General features: G+C 43.3%; 4 protein-coding genes across 6 annotated transcripts in view; 2 read left to right on the plus strand and 2 right to left on the minus strand.

Moving 5' to 3' along the window:
- Positions 1-4: 4 nt before the first annotated feature.
- Positions 5-8,603, plus strand: pld7 (phospholipase D family, member 7). 2 transcript variants are annotated; one of them, XM_084550420.1, is made up of 12 exons: positions 5-472; positions 1,044-1,154; positions 3,646-4,602; positions 4,700-4,887; positions 5,221-5,401; positions 5,481-5,595; positions 5,691-5,818; positions 6,218-6,421; positions 6,727-6,866; positions 7,148-7,313; positions 7,403-7,502; positions 7,656-8,603. In XM_084550420.1, exons 1-12 carry the CDS (start codon positions 347-349, stop codon positions 7,856-7,858), a joined length of 2,619 nt encoding a protein of 872 aa, XP_084406546.1. In that variant the 5' UTR covers positions 5-346; the 3' UTR covers positions 7,859-8,603. The 2 variants fall into 2 exon arrangements, with proteins under 2 accessions (XP_084406546.1, XP_084406547.1); XM_084550421.1 differs by lacking the exon at positions 5-472 and adding an exon at positions 584-817.
- Positions 8,604-9,057: 454 nt separating this feature from the next.
- On the minus strand, positions 9,058-11,443 carry smim19 (small integral membrane protein 19). The gene is made up of 3 exons (XM_084550424.1): positions 11,142-11,443; positions 10,927-11,051; positions 9,058-9,626 (listed from the first exon to the last, which is right to left on the minus strand). The coding sequence occupies exons 1-3, from the start codon at positions 11,273-11,275 to the stop codon at positions 9,568-9,570; spliced, it is 318 nt and encodes a 105-aa protein (XP_084406550.1). The 5' UTR covers positions 11,276-11,443; the 3' UTR covers positions 9,058-9,567.
- Positions 11,444-12,791: 1,348 nt separating this feature from the next.
- Positions 12,792-19,665, minus strand: fam199x (family with sequence similarity 199, X-linked). 2 transcript variants are annotated; one of them, XM_084549424.1, is made up of 8 exons: positions 19,576-19,665; positions 18,233-18,411; positions 16,844-17,063; positions 16,556-16,714; positions 16,206-16,367; positions 15,507-15,690; positions 15,261-15,364; positions 12,792-14,838 (listed from the first exon to the last, which is right to left on the minus strand). In XM_084549424.1, exons 2-8 carry the CDS (start codon positions 18,397-18,399, stop codon positions 14,665-14,667), a joined length of 1,170 nt encoding a protein of 389 aa, XP_084405550.1. In that variant the 5' UTR covers positions 18,400-18,411; positions 19,576-19,665; the 3' UTR covers positions 12,792-14,664. The 2 variants fall into 2 exon arrangements, with proteins under 2 accessions (XP_084405550.1, XP_084405551.1); XM_084549425.1 differs by having other exon boundaries at positions 19,583-19,644.
- A 134-nt stretch (positions 19,666-19,799) lies between these two features.
- The window catches only part of commd5 (COMM domain containing 5), a 3,460-nt gene continuing 2,366 nt past the window's right edge, over positions 19,800-20,893 (plus strand). Inside the window, exons 1-4 of the mRNA XM_084549886.1 lie at positions 19,800-19,948; positions 20,254-20,414; positions 20,566-20,594; positions 20,696-20,816. Coding sequence (XP_084406012.1) covers positions 19,828-19,948; positions 20,254-20,414; positions 20,566-20,594; positions 20,696-20,816 — 432 coding nt within the window. The 5' untranslated portion in view covers positions 19,800-19,827. The remainder of the gene's footprint in view (positions 19,949-20,253; positions 20,415-20,565; positions 20,595-20,695; positions 20,817-20,893) is intronic.

Raw genomic sequence — 20,893 nt, forward strand, 5'->3', positions numbered from 1 at the left:
TTGCGCGAGCTGCGTAACGTCTAATGGGCGGAGCCACTGTTTTGATTCCAACCGCCAATCAGCGAGTACAGGAAATCGCGGTCTGTTCAATTTGTTGTTTACTTGTCCATTGAACGTACGCGCATTCAAACTAGTTTAAACGCACAGGTTGTCTGTATACCACCGTGAATCGTGTTTTAATCACGCTAACGGTTGTTCAGTGTGTTTTTTTATATATAATTTACCCCTTAACACCAGTTATATCCAGAACTGCAGACAAACGTGGCTGCTGCTGCTGTTTACGTTGCGTCCCGTCCGTTAAGTCTGGTGTCACGCGAGGTGGCTGCATTATTAAAGTCCTACAAAAATGCCGATGGTGCTGCGATCCAGGAGATCACTTCTCCCCAGCCAGGCGTCTGAGGTGGAGTTACCGGGTCCGACGCCAGCAACGCGGAGAAGGTCGACCCGCCTGCGACGGAGAGTTCCGTACGAGGTGGGTATTTTTTATTACTCAGTCTTTCCGCCTCCTCTTCCTCCGCCGCTGCTGCTGCTGCTGCTGAGAACTTCACGGTCGGCCACGTAGCTTGCTCGCTAACCTCATCTGCAGCGACGTTAGCAGGCTAACCCGTGAGATATACACCCCAGGAGCCAGGAGGGGATACTTTAAAGACCACACTTGCTTTCACATTTACTCTAATAGCCGTTTTAAATAACATTTTTAACGTATTTAGTGCGCGCTTAAGGTAACTGGTTAGCATAAGTTAGGAGCTAACGTAAATACTGCACCGTGAGCGTGAACCCCGCCTCAACACAAAAGTTATTTAACGGTACCTGCATGGTAAGTTTTTACATTATAATGTTGTTTATATGTAGAAAAATAACAAAGCTTTATTTTATTTGTCATTTTTTCATTGTTCTGTTTCCCTCTGTGTTGTTTGGATGGGCAAGACACAACCGATACCTTACTGTGGAGTGCATACAGTAGCTACCGCTTTATTACACTGCGGCTTCCCCTCTTGTTTGTTAACAACTGAGGTTATTACCTCTCTCTCTCGCCCTGTCAGGAATCGGATGAGTCAGACTCCGAGTCTGTCCCGAGCCAAGTGATGGAGAAGAGACATCCGAGTCCGCCGGCCGAGCTGGAGGAGGAAGCTGCTGAGGATGCAGACCAAACGGTAGGGTTATAACTCACCTTTCAGACCACAATAAAACAAATAAAGAAGTGATGCTGTGGGACAGTACCAGGGCCAGCAGCAGCAGCGTGAAATCGAGACCAGGAAGTATTGCCAGGCTAATGCGGAAGTGTCCTTTTACCTGCTCGCAGAAGATGATTAATATATTAAAACTGCTTATTTACCAGTATACTTCAATACCCAAGCAATCCCGAATATTTGACAACAAAGCTACAATCAATACGTGTGTGTTTATATTGTGGCTATGATTTAGTTTTAAGTAAATATTAATAATCCCCTAAATAAACAAGGAGATTTCTGGACCCACTCACACACAAACACACACACAGACAAACACATGAGGTTCCCACAAGGTGTGTCTATGTGTTACATTAACACACGTTATTTGGACTATATATAGCCACTACTTCCTCTTATACTTGAAGCTTTGGACGCTTTTACTGTCCCTCGTTCTTTTTGCACATCCTTGCACGATGTGTACGGTTCCTTAGCTATTTAAATCCAGGCTTTTTTGTACATTTTTAGTATATTTATAGAAAATTTAGGAGCACATATTGAAGTTTTTCCCAATTTTACCTCGATAGACTTACAGCAATTATAATGTGCTGTTTTATGTTAATCGGCGGCACAGTGGAGTGGTGGTTAGCACTGATGCCTCGCAGCAAGAAGGTTCCGGGTTCGAATCCAGGCCGACTGGGGCCTTTCTGTGTGGAGTTTGCATGTTCTCCCTGTGTCTGCGTGGGTTCTCTCCGGGTACTCCAGCTTCCTCCCACCGTCCAAAGACATGCTGGTTAGGTTCATTGGTGATTCTAACGTGGGCGTAGGTGTGCGTGTGAGCGTGAATGGTTGTCTGTCTCTATGTGTTAGCCCTGTGATGGACTGTAGACCTGTCCAGGGTGTAGCTGCCCGATGTCCAGCTGTCCAGTGACACCCCTGCGACCCTAAACGGGACAAGCGGTTACAGAAAATGAATGAATGTTTTATGTTAACTTCACAGCAACATGGTTGGTATCATTACTGTCATTACAGTAACAGAACTACAGCTTAACAAATGCACATCTACCAATACAAACCGAGTATGTGGTTAGCACATAAGACAACTTTATTCTTCAAGCTGCTGCAGTGCGTCTTGTTTAAACTGTGCAGTGTCTGTTGCCTCTGCAAACGTGGGTTTTCCCATGCGTTTCAGACTACATACATTACATAACCACAAAATTGTATCCACACACTGATTACTGGGTGTATCTCTAAAGTGCCCTTAGCATCTGTTAACACTAAGTATGAGTCAGCCTATAATTTAAATGTTATCCCTTATTGTTGCAGTTCCAAAACCGTAGTCTTCACCGTAACATTTGAAGAAATACTCAAAAACTCAAAATAAGCCAAGCTTTATAGTTTTAATTTAGATTCTCTAATCCTTTTAATGTAAGGCATTTACAGTTTGCACAATATTAATTACTGAATTAGCTAAAAAAATGCACAACTGGAAAAAAAAAACTAGGCAGACTAAACTATTAAGATTGTCCCACTGTAATAGTAGTAACATATGTACATATTAACAGTGTACACAGTTGTTCCCTTAACCATGTGCTATTGTTTTTAACATTAGCCTCGGAAACTAGCTTAGTGGTTGCAGACGTGCCTTTTGTCTCCAACGTTTCCACTCGACGACTACATGCTAACACAATTAGCATACGCCTATGGCAGTTTGCATTCAATAAACTAGCATAGCGGTTAGCGGACTTTTTTTTCCCGTTAACTTATCCACAATAAAAATACATTCATGACAAGTTCCGTCTTATTCGCCACTCAGCGGTTTGTATAGCAGCAACTTATTGCGACTCAGCGATATTTCTACTAGTTTTTATCCCACAAAAACAAGTTGCTGACACAGAGGAGGCTACCTGATTGGCTCACTTCAATGTCAATCAAACTTAAATTTTTTTTTTAACCCTTTCTATGATTCAAACTGTTTAAAAATCCAGTATTTTTTAATTATTTTATTTTTTAAAAAAGCTTAATAGCAAAAATTATATAAAGCCAATTTTGAAATTCAGTAACATGTCATTGTATTAACGCAGCAGCCACAGAAATGTGTCTGTCACACCTTTCTGGAGCACTGAAGTTCTGTGTATTTATGAAAATGATCACGGTGGTCAGTTGTAGCTTGCATCAGGATGTGAAGTTGAATGATGCTGTTGCCGTGGTAACGCCTGTGCCGTGCGCGTAAACAAATATTAACTATGCTGAGGTGCACCACAGCTAATTTGAATAGGTGTGACTACTGTACTCGCTGCTCTTTCACAGACGTCTCTCGAGGTAACACGCAGCGTTGTAGTTTTTTGTTCTTAACTGGTGTCAAGACAAGAAGCAGGAGAACTTAATGATATTAAGCTGGGAGATGTTTGCATTTGTATTCAAATTTGTTATGTGCATGTGAGTATTATTAAAGTAAAGTTTTTGTCTTCCTCAGGATTTGAAAACTTGTAGAGTTGTGCTGGATCGTCTCCAGGCTGACGACAAGGCTCTGAGTAAAGAACTTGAAGAGAGAGAGGACATGAACCGCAAAGGTGGGAAGCTCGTCTCCCGAATCCCTACTTTCCATAAACGACCCGCCAACGTCAGTCAGAGCTCAGAGCTGCCCGTTCCGAAGAAAGATATTCCCGTCCAGGCAGCTCCACCTCCAGAGAAAGCTGAAAGTGGTATTGTGGAGGTTTCAAAGTCTAAACCGTCCGAAGTGAGAGAAACGGCCCTACCCCTTCCATCGGTCCGCGTCCCCAAAATTGGCTTTGAACCCCCTGCTGTGTTCAGCAGCCCAGAACCAGCTGCTGCTACAGCTCACACCCCCATAATTACTGCTCCCAAGAGCTGGAGCTTATCTGAGTCTTTGCAGTCCCCTTCTATGACTGCAAGCCCCAGGCCTGCCATCAGACCAAAGCAAGACAGGAGCAAAACCCCAGAAGCTGAAGCTGAAACCACACCAGATGGCCTTGCGAGTTATCTTCCCATCAAGGGCTCCCTCAGCCAGAAGATGCTTGAAGAAGCAGAAGAGAAGTGCGACGCCGACGTTAAAGGCACGTTCACCCCCACTGCCCCTGGAAGCACTGAAAAGTCTGCAGAGACCTTTCACACCACTGTAGTCAGCCAGGTGGAAGCTATTATGGACGAGGAACCACCGTGGGAGAAGGAGCCAGTGAACGTGGCTGGATTAAAGGGGAGCGTTCCTTCATCGGATGCTGAATCTGAAGCCGATTTGCCAGAAGAAAAATCCGAGGGCGACGTTTTGTGGGACGCTATGGAGATCCATGAACCGCCAGTAAGCCAGTCTGAGTTTCCAGACGTTGCAGAGAAGAGAGCCAATATTGACGAATCCCCTCCCCCTGTAGCACCTGAGAAGCATGCTAACGTGAGATCAACCAGTTCCACTAAGGTGAGTTACCTGTTGCTATTTGTGCTTTGGAATTCAACACAGACCGAAGCTGTATCCGTCCATGAGTTAAAACTGTAGCCCCCCGTTTGTGTTACAGGGGTCAGGATGCTCCAGTTTTGCCCTCCTTGTTTTCCTGCCCACCGTCTTGCTGCTTCTCGGAGGGTTCGGTCAGCATGTCTGGCACTACGGGCTTCCCACGTCTGTGGCTCAGCTTACGGCTCAGCTCGAGCTGCACTGGCTGGAGGGAGTTGGCTTAGTACCAGAGCCCTGCAGCACAGACTGTCGGTGAGTAATATCGACATCCATCTCTCTGACTTCTTTATTTCTGTGGCGAGGTTAGCCTTGGCAGAAATAAGTGTTTGCAACGACTCTCCATATCTCTGTTCAAGCTTTTTTTTGCTGTTGCTGTTATGAAGTTGGACTAGACCAGCTGACTTTGGTATGAGTCATTTGGCCTTTGAAACTGTTGACGTGCTTTATGTTCTAAAAAAAACTGGCAACTTGACAAGTCATTGGTCAGCTTCGATTGGGTTTCACACCCCTGCAACACCCTAAAACGGTTTTATCTCGCCTTGAATATTTGGAGCCATAACGTGAATTCTCCTCTCTCTTATTCAGAGTGCATCTGGTGGAAAGCATCCCCGTCGGCCTCTACCCGTCTTCTCCCTCGTCCAGAAAGAGCATCGCAGACAGCTGGCTGCGTCTGCTGGACAAGGCCAACAGTTCGGTCCACATCGCGGCTTTCTACTTCACACTGCGGAGCAACGATCTGGAGTTTGCTGACTCCTTTGACTCTCAGGTCAGAACAGTCTTAAGAGCATGTCTCATGATGTAGTACATCAAGCCATTATACCGAAAGCTGTGTTTTTGGTGCGCAGGGAAGAAATGTCTTTGAGCATCTGAAGCAGCTTGAATCCAGAGGTGTAAAACTCCAGATTGCCGTCAACTCGCCCCAGAACTCGCCCCAGGACACAGCAGAACTGGCTTTAACAGGTGGGAATGTCATTAGTGTCATATTTGTATTTCAGGAACTGGACATTGTGGAGTTGCAGGGAATCTGTGGATTAATGTCTTCTTGTCTTTTACAGGTGCCGAGGTCAGAGAGGTGGACCTCAAGGCTGTAACGGGAGGCATCATCCACACCAAGCTGTGGGTGGTTGACCAGAAGCACTTCTATGTGGGCAGTGCCAACATGGACTGGCGCTCTCTGAGTCAGGTGCAGACATATATCTCCTTGAGGGCATTCTGAAGGGACTGTGTGTGGTAGTATCCAAACAGCATCTTTAAGTGGTAGACAGGGAGACATCACTGCCAGCTTAAGTACATTACTGTTAGGCAGAATAAAGAACCGATGTCTCATTCAGTTAGTAGCACTGCTTTACTTACTTGTACTTCAGACAAAAAGAGATAAAAGAAACAACAGCGAGGCAGCAGATTGATGTAGTCTGGCTGGTTTCTCACTAAAGTCCTTGTTAATTCCACCTTTAAGTGTAACAAAGTGCGAAGGTTTAAACAAACACCCAGAAACAGACTGATCTTCCTGATCTTCCAGGTTACAATTAAACCGAATCCCTCTGTTTCCGTGCATGCTAACTCACTTTTTATATGACCCAAGGTGAAGGAGGTGGGTCTGTCAGTGGAGAACTGCAGCTGCCTGGCTCAGGACGCCTATCGGATCTTCGGAGTGTACTGGAGCGTCGGTGGTTTGAACAACGGCTCCCTTCCACCGTACTGGCCTGCCCGACTCTCTGCCCTGTCCAGCTCTGAGAACCCCCTGCGTCTGAAGTTCAACGGCGTCCCCGCTCAGGTCTACTTATCTGTAAGTTCACCCTGACTCCGACTCCTTCCTTCAAGAGGAATGTTTTTAGAAATGGGCTTTTGTGAGGTTTGTTTTTTTTAGAACTGATCACGATGCGCTGTAAAGACTCAGGCGGATATGAAGCAGCTGATAGATAATCATAATAAATGCTTAATGTCAGCTTAATTTACAGCGTTCCCTACACAGCTTAGTAATATACTGAATATGTATATGACTAGATGAGGAGAGCACCCCGGCTGTGACAGACTCCTCTTCCCCTCTCCGGTGCCTCCCATTACACTCGTCCTGTATCTTGTCTCCTGCAGAGTTCCCCTCCTCAGATCTCAGCCCGCGGCCGCTCTGACGATCTCTCCACCATCTTGTCCGTCATCAGCGACGCCCAGAAGTTCGTTTACGTCTCCGTCATGGACTACCTTCCGCTGTCTGAGTTCACAGAGCCACTCAGGTACACGCCACTCACAAAGATCCATCCTGCTCATTTAATATGACGCGTCTGACTGCATGAACCCTCAAAGTCTTATATATCACGTTAGATACTTCATTACAGTTATCGTGGCTAAACTAAAATCATCAGTGAAGCTTCTTTAATTAAGATGAAGAACAGTCAGCTAGGATGTATTTAGCAGTATTCAAAGTAACATAGTTGTGTTGGGAGTGAAGTCTGCATCTTCCCTGGTCACAAGCACAGCTGCAGACATTTCGATAATAACGGTGTTCTGCTCTCAGGTTCTGGCCCGCCATCGACTCCGCCCTTCGCGCTGCAGCGTGCACCAGAAGGGTGCAGGTCAGACTGTTGGTCAGCTGCTGGCAGCACTCACCTGCCTCCATGTTCACCTTCCTGCAGTCCCTGCAGGTGCTCAACAGACCTCATCTGAAATGTGACATTGACGTGGTACGTTTGGAGCTTTCATTTCTCTCACGGCTGAAACTCATTCAACGCACCGACTTGATGACGTTCCTGTTCTGTTTGCTTTCGCGTAGAAAATCTTTACGGTGCCTTCAACGGAGGAGCAGATGAAGATTCCTTTTGCACGGGTCAATCACGCCAAGTACATGGTTACAGACAGAGTGGTCTATATAGGTAGGATGCATTTCATGAACTGATCAGAAATTCAAATGTAAAACCGTTTTTTGCAGATTATTCCTATGACAATCATTTAATTTATGTGACATGACACGTCTGGTTCTGACTATAGACTTGTTAAACTGGTGGATCTGGTGTTTATGTTCCCAGGGACGTCCAACTGGTCAGAGAACTACTTCACCCAGACTGCCGGCGTGGGCTTGGTGGTGAACCAGACGGGCTCTGTGGTCGAACAGGGCCAGCAGACTCTGCAGAACCAAGCGGAGGAGCTCTTCCTCAGAGACTGGAGGTCCCGGTACGCCAGCACTCTGTCTGTCGACGACGTGGACGTCTGTCCTCGCAGCCCACACTAAGGCTTAAGTCTTCCAATAAAGCGCATTGCATTGTAGATGAGCGTCTTGCTAGTTCCTGGCACTTGAACCTTAATTTGACCAATGTGGAATCAGCTTGCACTTTTGTTGCTGATAATGACTGGCCGCCTTTTGTTTCTGTATATAATTGCATTTTCATATTATTTTTTATACTCTTTGCTGTTTGTGCAATTAATTTCATGCCTGGAGCATTTTGTATATTTTCCTTCAAAAATGTAGGTGCCAAGCTTTAAACAAGCTCCTGCAGGAAGTAAGACACTTCCAAAGATCTCCACACACCACACCATGGCTATGTTTACACTGCTGAAGCTATCGGCTGCTAGTGTTTGTGTGTAATTAAACTATGTCATGTCAGTCCTGCAGGATCTATTTGCTGTTTATACCTGACAGCTGTCTCACAGGGATCCACTTTGAATGTGTACGACTAAAGAAACACATGAACTCACTCAGATAAGAGTTGGGAAGTTTTGACTGGATTTGAGAGAAGCATCTCTCCTGTCTGCTTTTAGTTTTACTGTATTGTTTGTTACTGTATCATTCCCTTCATCCGTCCATTACCAGGGTTATCTGTTGTATGTCATCAGCGGACACGTTGTGTCATGTCAAACTGTTACACTGTTGAGCTAAGGGACCTCCTGTCTGTGGACGGAACAAGAATCATTCGTTACTGACGGGCCGAGCAGTTCACTGGATGTTTCAGCATCAATAAAACCTGCTCCCAACCTGGTGACCTCTGTCTTGACTATTAATTCTCATACAGCACACATAATAATAATTTGAGTCCTGAAATTAATCCATAACATTTTTTTCCTTATACAATAATCATCCATAACATCACCACCACTGCTCTAATATTGTGTAGGTCCTGATTTTGCCACCGAAACAGCCCTGACCCGTCGAGGCATGGAGTCCACTAGTCTTGTAAGGGAGTGCTGTGGTATCTTGCACCGAGACGTTAGCAGCAGATACTTTACATCTTGCAAGTTGCAAGGTGTGGCCTCCCACGTTTGTCCAGCACATTCCCGCAGATGTTGCACTGGATTGAAATCCGGGCGGCCATCAGGGAATACAGTTTCTGGGAAAGGGTGCGAACTGTCTTCAACAATGCTTCCATCTACCCTAATGAGCATGTTAAACTGATATTCTGACATACAGTATTTTCACAATGATGCACTGACAGATGTACTTCTAGTGTGTCTTTATTTTCACAATTGAGTATTATTATTTTACTGACCACTTATCCGTATATCTCTAATAAACAAATACAAGATAAAGAAACAAAAAAAACATCTAGAGCTTATGTTTAAGTTGAAAGATCTTGTTCCATGTGCAAGAAACTCTTCAAGGGCACGATTAAAATACTCCTGCTGCGGACACGGGCCACTTCTTCGCAGCAAACGTCACTGCAGTGTGGGACACAGCAGGCCCGCCGCAGGATGCCACACTCCTCAAACGTCCCACGCTACTATCATCCACCCAGCTGTACGTTCTCCACGTGTGACAGGCGAGACAAAGTGAGAAGGCAAATAAAAACAAACAGAAACAGCACGGATGGATGGGGGACAGTGTCTTTTCCACAAACTCTGACCACGACAGCCGTCCGAATCGTTCTCCCATTCGTGTGCAGAGAGGGCTCTTGAAAGACGCGGGAGTGTTTTCTCTGACAGGAAGGGCTCGGCGTCCTCCCGGTCTCATTCCATGGAGAGCTGCACGCTGTCCGTCTGTCCCTGCTGCTGGTCAAACTTCCTGGCTAGAACACAGGACAGATGCCTTTTCAGTGTGATCAAGAGCACTACGGTCATTAAAGTAAAAACACAAAGAATAAACAAAGTGTTTAAACAAGTGTATAAAAGATATCTTTGCGAATCAAACATTAATCGACCAAGAAATAGATCAAACCTTTGAGAGCATCAACTTTGAGCCTTTCTCTGACACTTTGTACTAGATAAACATAGTAAAACAATGCAAGGGAAGGGCATCCTAGCTAACTAATACCCCGTGATTATAAACTCTTGCCAAAGATATATCTGCATTGTTAGTTGCTCTGATCCTGACGCCAACAGACTGAACAAACTGATCAGGAAGGCTGGCTCTATCATTGGCTGCAGACAGGACACTTTTGAATCAGTGGTGAAGAAGAGGACTCTGAACAAACTGTTATTAATCATGGATAACCCTGACGACCCCCTCCACCACACAACAGACAGACAACGGAGCACCTTCTCCAGAAGGCTCAGACAACTTCGTTGTCTCAAAGAACGCTACAGGAAATCTTTCCTGCCCCAACACTTTTGTTTTATTTCTTGCACATTTGCACATGCTTGTTTGGTTATTGGTTGTAAATTTTTAATCTTACCTAAATTCAGTGCACCTCATTGCAATCTAATTTAACATTTTTTTTAATATTCACTTTTAATATTCACTTATTCACTTATCTTATAATTTTGTTAATATTGTGTATACTTTTTATTCTTTTTTAGTTCTCTATTTTTATTGTTGATTTTTAGCTTTTGTTATATTTATGTGTGGTTGAATGCCTGTACACTGCTGCTGCAAACAGAGAAATTTCCCAGTTTGGGATTAATAAAGAAACTATCTATCTATCTATCTATCTATCTAAATGAGCAGAGCTACGTCAGGTGGAGATAGTTAGTCATGTAGATTACAATTCACAGGTTGAAGGTTAGTCATTTTCAGAGGGCGAAAGCAAAGGCCTTGCACAGGACTACTTATTAGCTGATTAATGTTATGCAGATAATATATAAAATAATAATACATTATAACACAGAATTTCTCTTTATTATCCAATTAAATATTGAATAATTCATTACTTTTTAATTTTGCACATTTATGTATACATTATTCAAATTATTGCAAAGTTGTCAATGCCCATTTGTTTTCAGAGATCAGCTTTATTAATATTATTAGTATTGTTATTTCTTTGTGCTCCTCCGTACATATCTGATGAACTTATGAAAGTGACTGCAATTACAAAAAAGTTATAATAAATAAACCTAAAAAACAAGCTTCTGTTGTGCTCTGGTGCTCACCGATGGAGTACATCTCCAGCTGCTGCCTCAGCCGCACCTTCTGCAGGCTGTCGTAGAAGTTGGGCTCGGGGCTGTTGCCGACGGTCGGAGGCAGAGCGAAGATGCGCATGATCTTCCTCTTGTTCCTAAAGTGAACAGACAGGGACACTCACTCAAGACACATCCAGTGCAGCTCCATCCACACACACAGACTGTATAAAACAGACCGTCCTTACTTCCTGGCGTATATGAGCAGGCCGAAGCTGACCAGGATGACCAGCAGGTAGACGTTGGTGGCCTCGTTCCAGGCTTCGTGCACCGAGTAGTCGATGGAGTCGGGCTCGTTCCCCAGGACCCCGTGAGCCCCCATCAAAAAATAATTAATAAACCAACAAGCTGTGCGGATAAATGTGTGAAATACGAAGACAAACGCTATTACATTTGACTTATTAGCTCACACAACCGATTGCTACTCTACTGCGTTGTAAACATTAGTGCGTCGTAAACATTAGTGCGTCACGTCCGTGTTCTTCTTCTTCTTCTTCTTTTTCTTGTTCTTCTTTTTCTTCTTCTTCTTCGTCTTTTTTTAATGTTGTTCCTATGGGCTTTTACGCTACTACTCGTTCTTCCGCCCTCTACAGTCCATAGCCTGAACTTCAGCATGAACAAATTACTAACTGTATAGTATATATGATAACAATATATTTATATTATATATAATTAAAAAAAAAAACATATAAATAAATAACAAAAAAAATAGTGAAAAGTAAATAACATTGACCATTTTGTGACAATTCAATGTTCTGCTGGGAAACCTGGCATTCATTTGTGTGGATGTTACTTAAACCATGTAGCACCCACCTAGACCAGACCAGGCACCCCCACCCCATAGCAATGACACTCCTTGATGGCAGCAGCCATCCCCGGCAGGATGCAGACTGACACAGGCACACACAAACGCTTTAAGAACAACTAAAAAAAACATGAAAAACAGCACAAGGTGTTGACCTGGCCTCCAAATTCACTAGATCCCAAACTGATCAAGTATCTGTGGGATGATCCACAGAGGTCCCTACACTAAACCCATAGGACCCAAAGGCCCCCACTAACAACATTCTGTTGTCAGACACCACAGGACACCCTCAGAAGGACTATGTCCATTCTCTGACGAGTCACAACTGTTTTGGAGGCACAAGCGAGACTTACACAATATTAGAAAGGTGGTCATAATGTTATGCTTGGTCGGTGTATATCTTGAAAATATATCTCAGATATAAAGAGTACATTTCAACATCAAGATACCATTAACTAGCTGGTGTCTGTGCTGCAAGATATTGACTGTTGTTTGACAGGAGCAGGTTTAAGAGAGCAGGTAAAGCAGATCCCCAGAAGTCTGGTTTATTTTAGTAAGAAAGACTTTATTGTCCTGTGCATTACACACACGGACATTCGTCCTCTGCATTTATTCATACACACACACACACACACACACACAAGGTAGTAAGCCATCGATGCTGAGGGGGAAGCATTGCTCTTTCTTCTCAAACCACTTGTCCACGGCTGCCTAGTAGTCCCATCTACTTAAAATAACACATGAACCATCTTAGAGAATAGGATGCAACCACGTACAAGTCTGTTTATTCGTCAAGTTCACAACGCATCAGAACCATTCAGTGGACTGCGCATTCTCCCCTGCAGCCCCGACAGGGAATCTGTGGTTTTCAATAACACAAGCCACAAAAAAATAATAGGCAACATAGTGGTTTGTCGTTGTAGCTGATGGTAGAAATGTTTCACCTCGTCTGCTGTATAATAAAATCTTAATAATGGCACTGACTGATGTAGAGTCATTTTCCTGAACCACAAAGTCTAGTTTACACAGAAACAACTGTTGTAAGCATGTTTAATACCATTTCATTTTCAGCAGTTACATGGTACCTTATTTGCACAAATAACTTTATTGCATCACACTTTCTTTTTTTTTCAAAATCATCTTATTTTTCAAAATAGAGTTTTAACTAATTCATTGCTACAGAATGCGTAAAGCTGTTTGTTAACATAATTGCCGTAATTAATAACTTTATACACGAGACGGAGACAAGAGGCCGAGCTTAAGAGACGTAAAGAATCAGAAAGGACAGCGGGAACCGAAGCTGTGGGAAAGTTAGCAGGAAAATAAAAGCAAACAATACAGCAAAGATGGAGAAAAAAAAAATTAAAAAAAAAGAAGCATGACAGGTACAACGCCACAAAAAGCTGTTTTCTTGTACACTCGAAATATCTGAACAGAGCAAACTCAGCACATCTCTTAAGAAACCAGCTCAAGTTTAGCGCTAAAACCAAACCAGCCATACAGTACAATGTGATCTGTAAAGACCTGACCAGTGCTTAAATGCTTGAAGCCTATCACGGTAATCAAATCATTCAAGTAGTAGTGATGGTGAGAAAAAAAAAAAAGTTCAAACATGTCCGAAACTAAACGCATCAAAGTAAGACTCAAAATATTCCCAAGGACCAGTGGTAATTTGAAGCATTTAAGCTGTGCTGACCAATTACCTCACTATGTTGTCATATAAGATATATACACACACACACACACACACACACACACACACAAATGAAAAAAAAAAAAAAAACTTTAAATCATTTATCACGAAGGAAAACTTGAAAGCAAGCGGTAAATATGAAGTTATTTATCACGTATTTACAACACAGGTAAGCTAATTTAAACAGGTGTATGCAAATAATAACGCAAGTTGTTATATTACTGGACCACACGAGGATTCAGTGTGATTTAAACATGCAGGGTTTCAGTGCTCCCTCTAAGCCTTAGAAGTGAAATGGAACCACAACACTCAGCAGATAGAAAGACAGACCAGCTCACTTCAGGGTCCACACCTTAAACCTCCTGCTTGAATTGTTTGAGGGTCGTTATCGAGACTGACAGGAAGTCGCCGTTAAAATAAAGCTGTCTCGTGTTGCGTTCTCCAGACTCGTCCTCCTATGAGGGGACACGTCTTCCAGTACCTGACACTAATTCCACCCTGACTATACCTCGAGGGATTTACAGTTTTAACAGAACGTGAAGCAGAGTTTGGCTAACGCACATATATATATATAGCCTCCTAAAGATGTGTTTGTAGGCATTGGTATCAAATTATCTAAAATATCACCAGCTGGTACCAAGTTCTTCCTGTATTGGTATAAAAAAATAAAACCTTTGCTGTCACTTGGTTATACCAGAGCAGTGTAACGTCGCCAAACTCTGCTAGCCTTGCCCTGATCTGTCCTTCTCTCAGTGGTGGTTGTATTAGTAGCAATGGATAGAGCATCTATAAGCAATCTTCTTGTTAACTGTATTTAACTGAAATAACATTGGTAGCGTATATATTCATTTGTATCTACAAGCTTCTTAGCTGTAGCAGCATTAGCTTCTAGCTATAAACAGGCCGGACTGAGGTCAGAATCTTTACAAAGGAGTAGCGGTGGTTAGCGTTACTACTGCGACTAGCTTAGCAGTGACTGCAGCAGCTAGCACTTTTAGCACTAGCATGTTACACTAGTATAAGCGAGCAATATGTCGAGTTAAATTATAGGCAACTAGAAGTTATTACTGCCTAGCAGGTAACAAAATGCACTATTAGCCTATTTAGAGCTAACGCATGCCGTGACGTGGATTAGAGTGGCCTACAAGCTCTGTGGTGGCGGCTAGCTGGTCGTAGAGCAGGCGTAGAGGGAGCACTGATTGATTCACTGGTGTCACATCAGTATGTCCAGGTCATCAACGTGGTCGTCCTCCTCCGTCACCCGCAGCGACAGCACCTCCTCGTTCAGAAACAGTCCGCTCAGCCGCTCCTTCCGAGCCTGCCGCTGCTCTTTCAGCTGCCGCTTGCGCAGGGCTTTCTGCTGGAGCTTGCGTTGCTTTGAACGTTTCTGAAAAGACAGCAAGGGGAACGGAGGCAGGTTAGCGGCGACACCTTGAGAATCGAGGCGTTGACGCGATCAGCCAGATTCAGATTCAGCACAGGTGACGTGTATGTGGTTAGAGCAGCTTCAGAAATCATTCACAGCAACAATGTCTGCCTTGCTGCAGATGCTTTTCTGTGTGTTTGGAGTAGAGACATCCTGAGTTGAGACGGTTATAAAACCAATCAACATCAGATCCTTTCTTTAGTGTACTGGTCATCTCAGGCGGCTAGTGTTGCTGTACTTGACCATGGCTATGTCGATTAATTAGTTTATGGTGTGTTATATTAGGTGGGCTGCAACTGTTGTTTCAGGGGTCTGAAACATTTGAGTTAAACATCGTGGCATCGCGTTACTCTCCGTAAAGCTCAGACGGTCATCTTTCTTACTTTAGAGTCTCGTATACGTTCTGCAGCACTGGAGAGGTTTCCATCGCTGTGAGCTCTGCTGATGTTGGCAACGCTGCCTCCACTGCAGGCCGAGGCCGTACCACCTGCAACACAAGACGTTATATTTTAAAAGTGTTGCAAGCAGGAAGATCTCAAAATGAACTCGACTGTCATTTTTCAATCAGCTGAACTAGAAAGCAACATCACTGCAGGTTCCTCTGCTGGAGCACAGACAGGTCTGCTCACCTGCTACGGAGTTGGAGGCCGTCGAGCCGGTGGAGGAGCTGGCGGAGCTGACCATGCTGGCGTTGCTGCTGCTGGCTCCGCTGACGCCTCCCGTGCTCGCGCTGCTGTGACTGCTCCTCTTCCAGCCCTCTCTGGTGCTACTGGCTCGCTGCCTGGGGCTGTGCTCTCTGATGTAGTTGCGTACCTGGTGACATCGCACAGGTAAATAACAACTCCGCACAGCTCTGCTCTTTAATACACAACCACCGCAAAGCAAGTACCAGCAGATGACACAGAAAGGAAAAATCCTTTTACGCCCACACTGTAAAAGAATTCATTGTTTTCTTACCATTCCCTGAAAGCTTGACACACAATGATGAGGACATTATATTTTTACTAGTTATTAACTAATTAAAAAATGGAAAAGCTGAATCTGTGGGTAGAATATTACACTTAGTCATTTCAAATGTTAAAAATGCTTTTATAGTTATTCTTCTGCATCTGCAGGTCCATAAATCCATAACAAACTGTTACGATACTTCTTTCATGGTAATAAGCAGCTATAAAAAGTTTCAAAGGTCTTACTTTAAAGATTATACACAAATGTTCATTCACTCCATCTGCACATAATCTTCTCAGTGTATTAACAATTTGTCAATAAAGATCCCAAATACAACAAACCGACTTCATCAAACCTTGTGTTTCAGAGTCACATCTCACCTGTTTGAGTTTCTCGTCAGTCAGACAGTTGAGCTCTATGATGAATTCACTGTCGGTGGGAGAGATCTGAGCACAGGGATCAATGATCTTGATGATGTCCAGCTGCTCCCTCAAACCCATCTCTGTGCTGACCTTCCTGCTCAGGTACTCGATGTACTCGACCTGGAAAGACACACACACACAGATGGACATGTGAGACTTTTATCCACGCGTCATCGCCCTTTCTATCATGATGCAGATGACTATCTTAAAAAAAAAAAAAGTAAAACAGCAGCTCGAATGACTAAAAGCTAATGCTGCTAATTCTGAGCCCTCTGATAATGCAGAAAAGAAACCATGGATTTGTTTACTTGTTCGTCGTTGGTCATGGCGCTCCAAGGCAATTCATCCAGGTTGCGGTGAGGGTGGGGTTTTGGCTTCCTCTTGGAAAACAAACACGGTGAACTTGGCACACTCGGGATAATGTCGGAGAGGACATCACTGCCACTGGCAATGTCACTTCCTGGCAACTGTGAGGACAGCAAATGAGAGATAGAGACAAGAACAAAGGAAGACACACGGTCAGGTAGGAATGTATATATTAAGTGATTAAAATGTATAAAAAGTAGTAAGAATTAGTAGTAAAGCGATCCAGCTACCTGCCACTCAAATTCGCTGTCAGACCAGTCCCAGTATGTGCTGATAGAAGAGGAAACGTCGCTGCAAACACTGCCCTCAGGAAACAAATCCAGTGACGTTAGTTCTTGGTCATCCAGAAGGGAGTAACAATCGTCCTGATCGCCCACAGACACAGACGAGAAGAGCTCCTCGCTGCACTCTGAGCTGGCAACACTGGTCCCACAGGAAGTGAGGTTCCACCTGAGAAAACAGGCCAATGGATGGTTAGTAAAAATGTAAGGTTCTTTCCAGAGACCAAATACACATGAGTAAATGCCTTTCCTGTAATGGAAACTCTGTGGAACATACTACAAAGTTCATCCTGACAATGGATATTCAGGAAGCAGCAAGTGAGGCTGAGAAGATTTCCCTCCAATTTCCACAGTTAGCACTGGTCAGGGATGTGTCCTCTGAGTGCACCTCAGGAGACCCGCCTGTTAAACTTTACAGATGACACAACAGCCCTCGGCCTCATCAAAAACAGTGATGAGTCAGCACACAGACAAGAGTCAGACAGCTGATGTCGTCATGAAGCTGGTCTAAACTGTGGAGACGACAGCTGACACCGTGTCACTGTCTCCCTGGACCCAAACGGGATATAGAAAGATAGAAAAAGGCCCAGAAGTAAATAAAATCCAAGTTTAGCCTCCATCAGGAACTATTGACGTCTAGTTGCAATATTCCAGTCTGTTCATTCACCACTGTCTGGCTTTGATGGGACAACAAACCGCTGACGTAGACTGAAAACCACTGCTAACTGTTTCTCCACATAGTCAAACCCTCCGATGAACAGTTTAATCAGTCTTACAGAGCTAATCCCCTCTACCACCAAATGGATTACACAGACATTTGTAAAGTCACCAATTGTGAGGGTCGATATCACGTAAATATCATCATCTATGGTCAGTATAAACCCTGCATGCTATCTCTACGTTTCCCAAAAAAAAAAAGCTGATACGCTGTAAAATGTAAATACAAACAGGACGCGATGGTTTGCAAATCCTTTAAACCCTATATTTGATTTAAATTACACATAGACATCATATGTTTTGACAAATATATGCTTAAACATACTGAATCTGATGGCAGCTAGTGAAACATCTCACAACTAGTAAGAGCATCCCACGGAGTCTTTCAGGCTTCCCCTTGTTCTTACGTGTTGTGTTTATTTCAAGTATATTTGGAGAAATAAAAAAGGAGCTTTTGGAAGAACAATCGATTTACTTTTTTACAGTGAGGAGGTTTTTGGATATGTAGCAGCCGGTGGTTTGGATTAGTGACAGACGTTCTTTTTGGACAAGTTAAATAACCCTGGACAATACCCTCTAAAAGTTTGTCTTTCCTCATGGACAGGTTGGATGAAGACTCACCTGTTACTGTGGAAACGGTGCAGAGGATCTGTTCTGTGACAGGACGAGAGCTGGCAGCCGAAGTCACTGACGTCCAGGGTTCCCACGTCGCTGAGGTTGGCCCGCTGGGAGAGGAGGGGAAAGGGCTCCTCCGGGGCCAGAAACTTCTCATACAGAGATTCAGACATGGCTCGACGTATCTGACAGAGAGGGGAAGAGGAGTCGTCGTCAATGAGACGAAAATAACAGGAGAACCTTTGACGGCTGGAGCCTTAGGTAATACCACAGAGGCGAATAAACACACGTGGCACCGAGCACGAGCACAGGTGTTCACTGTGGACTGTGTCCATGTGACTATTAACTTAATACGGTTTGTCTGTAGACAGCATAAACCATTACTGACAATTATTTTTGTTTTTTTTAAGTGCAGCAACATTTATTGGGGTTTATTTACTAGACAAACACATTAGTATTAAAGTTTATCAAGTATCCCTGTTGCTGGAATGGAAATGTTCGAGCAATTCAGGTAAAACAAAAGCAATGCTAGTAATTATAATCAATTGACACGTTTTTTATCTTTTCCAGGTAAAAACAAAGTTTGTTTTGATGTGTAGACATTTAGATTTAATAGAAACATATGCCCAATCACATACTAATAATAATTTACACGTGTTTTGTGGAGTAAAAACAAATCTCAGTCTCATATTTACCCTATACCACCGTCATTAAAAAAATGTACTTTCAATTATCCAACTACATCAGTATGGACTAATATTAATGGTATTTTGTATTTTCGATGACATTATCTTTAATATAACTTCAATTATTTCTTTGTTACAACGCTAGTAAAAACTTATATATAGTATTACGAACACGTCGTGGGCTAATAATATCCATTCAAAGTTGTCTTTGTTAATTGAGATGTTAGTGGAGATGCTAACAGGCTACCTACACTGATAATGTTTTCTTTCACGTACAAAACATGCTACAAGACATTATTTATATTAGTTGTTCACACTGTCTGATAAGTCGTAAACAGTCCAAAATTATTTTATTTTATTTATTTTAGTAAATATAATGTCGAAATCGTAAAAATACAACGTAGAATAAAAATTAAGCACCAATGGAGCGAGCTACGTTAGCTTTGCTGTAAGTTAAAACTGTACCGAGACGCGGACGTTAAGCCCCTGACAACACAACAGCTAGCAACCGTTAGCTGGTGGCTAATGCTACAAATCTCCACGTAGCGTCTAATAACACACAAAACGCCAGCTAACTGGTCTTTTCACACCAGCAACTGATGCGGGCCGTTTAGGGACTGGGTAAAGTTGTATTTTAGCGGCTATCAAGGTAAAAACACTGACCTTTTACCGTTCAAAGAGTGAACATTTCTGCCACCTCCATTTGCAAATCCTTTCTCTTTTTCTAGCGAAGATCTAAGCTGTCACCGCGAGACTCCCGGGAGAGAGCGGACAGCGTCATGTGACGCGAAGGCGGAAGTGCTCACGTAAACACAAAACTGGCACGGAAGAGGAGAAATCGAAAAAAACGCATAATTTGCTTGATTTTTGACGTTTTGCTGCCTGATAATAGTGCGCATTACTTTTCGGTTAGTCATGTCTTCGAGCCACGCAAAAGACCCCAGCTTTCTAGGGGGAAGGATACCGCCAGAAATCGAGTCGCTGTCGAAAAACCTGAAGGATGTGGATCAAGAACTGTTCAGAAAAATACTAAAAGGTAAATTAAATGATAGATAATCATCTCTCCAAAACTGCTATCTTATGAATGAAACGTGTGCTAAATCTCTCATTATGGACCTGACTTCATAGCATCTCTATGTATTTGAATATGTTGTATAAACCACTGACACGACAATAACATTGATAACTTATAGCTAGTACTCAGTTCTTGCATGAGTCAGGTGACCTGCCCAGTGTCTCTACTTGTGCATGCTGCAATAAAACCACATGACACTTCAGTACTAGCAGCTGAAGCCATGTGTAAGTGCATTTAATGTGCCTTTTGAATTCTCCCGTGTCCAGCTTTGGTCAGTGCTCTGGAGGGGAAGGACTGCAGGGAGGTGATGAAGTCCATAGCAGAGAGCTGTGTCATCCCACAGGAAAGGCTCAGTCACGTCATAGCCGGGATGCACCGAGTGCTGTCGGAGGCCATCCGCATGCCAACATCATTACTTAAACAAGAGGTACAACCCCGGTAATCATGTGTTGCAGAGTGTGTGCTGTTGGTCCTGATGGGAAAAAAGCATCAAATACAGATAAATCATTGCCTAAATGTCAAGATAAATATTGCAGTGGAAATGTATGTATCAACATGTTGTTTTTGTCCCTGTTCAGGCCTTTAAGGAAGATCTAAGAGAACTAAGGCAAGAGCCATCTCTGTTCTCATTATTCCTCTTCATTATAGTTTAGGCAGCTCATTCCCAAAATGCTGAAATTGTTGCTTCCTTTGTTGTCGTGTCATTAGGATACCTGAAGACTTCATCACAGATTTCTCCAGTGTGGTTTTTGGAAATCGGTATGTGCAACTTAGACTGACTGTTAACACATTCGTACATCTACTTCCACTGTTAAATTACATACAATCTGTATTCCAGGACAGTGTTGCATTCAGGTACAGTTTCTTTGTGTTGTGCTACATCTCTGTTCTTTATATTTTTAGCCG

This window comes from Chelon labrosus (assembly GCF_963514085.1).
Source record: "Chelon labrosus genome assembly, chromosome: 8".
NCBI classification, from domain to species: Eukaryota; Metazoa; Chordata; class Actinopteri; order Mugiliformes; family Mugilidae; genus Chelon; species Chelon labrosus.

Bases quoted from the DNA above. Each gene is read 5' to 3' on its own strand.
- pld7 (XM_084550420.1), top strand. From the start codon at position 347: ATGCCGATGGTGCTGCGATCCAGGAGATCACTTCTCCCCAGCCAGGCG. The intron at 4,603-4,699 runs GTGAGTTACCTG...TTTGTGTTACAG, and splicing joins GATCAACCAGTTCCACTAAG to GGGTCAGGATGCTCCAGTTT. The intron at 7,503-7,655 runs GTAGGATGCATT...TTATGTTCCCAG, and splicing joins AGACAGAGTGGTCTATATAG to GGACGTCCAACTGGTCAGAG.
- fam199x (XM_084549424.1), bottom strand. From the start codon at position 18,399: ATGTCTGAATCTCTGTATGAGAAGTTTCTGGCCCCGGAGGAGCCCTTT. The intron at 15,691-16,205 runs GTGAGATGTGAC...CGATGTCACCAG, and splicing joins CTGACGAGAAACTCAAACAG to GTACGCAACTACATCAGAGA. The intron at 14,839-15,260 runs GTAAGAAAGATG...CTGTCTTTTCAG, and splicing joins AACGTATACGAGACTCTAAA to AAACGTTCAAAGCAACGCAA.
- smim19 (XM_084550424.1), bottom strand. From the start codon at position 11,275: ATGGGGGCTCACGGGGTCCTGGGGAACGAGCCCGACTCCATCGACTAC. The intron at 11,052-11,141 runs GTAAGGACGGTC...TGTTCACTTTAG, and splicing joins CTGCTCATATACGCCAGGAA to GAACAAGAGGAAGATCATGC. The intron at 9,627-10,926 runs GTGAGCACCAGA...CCTGTGTTCTAG, and splicing joins GCTGGAGATGTACTCCATCG to CCAGGAAGTTTGACCAGCAG.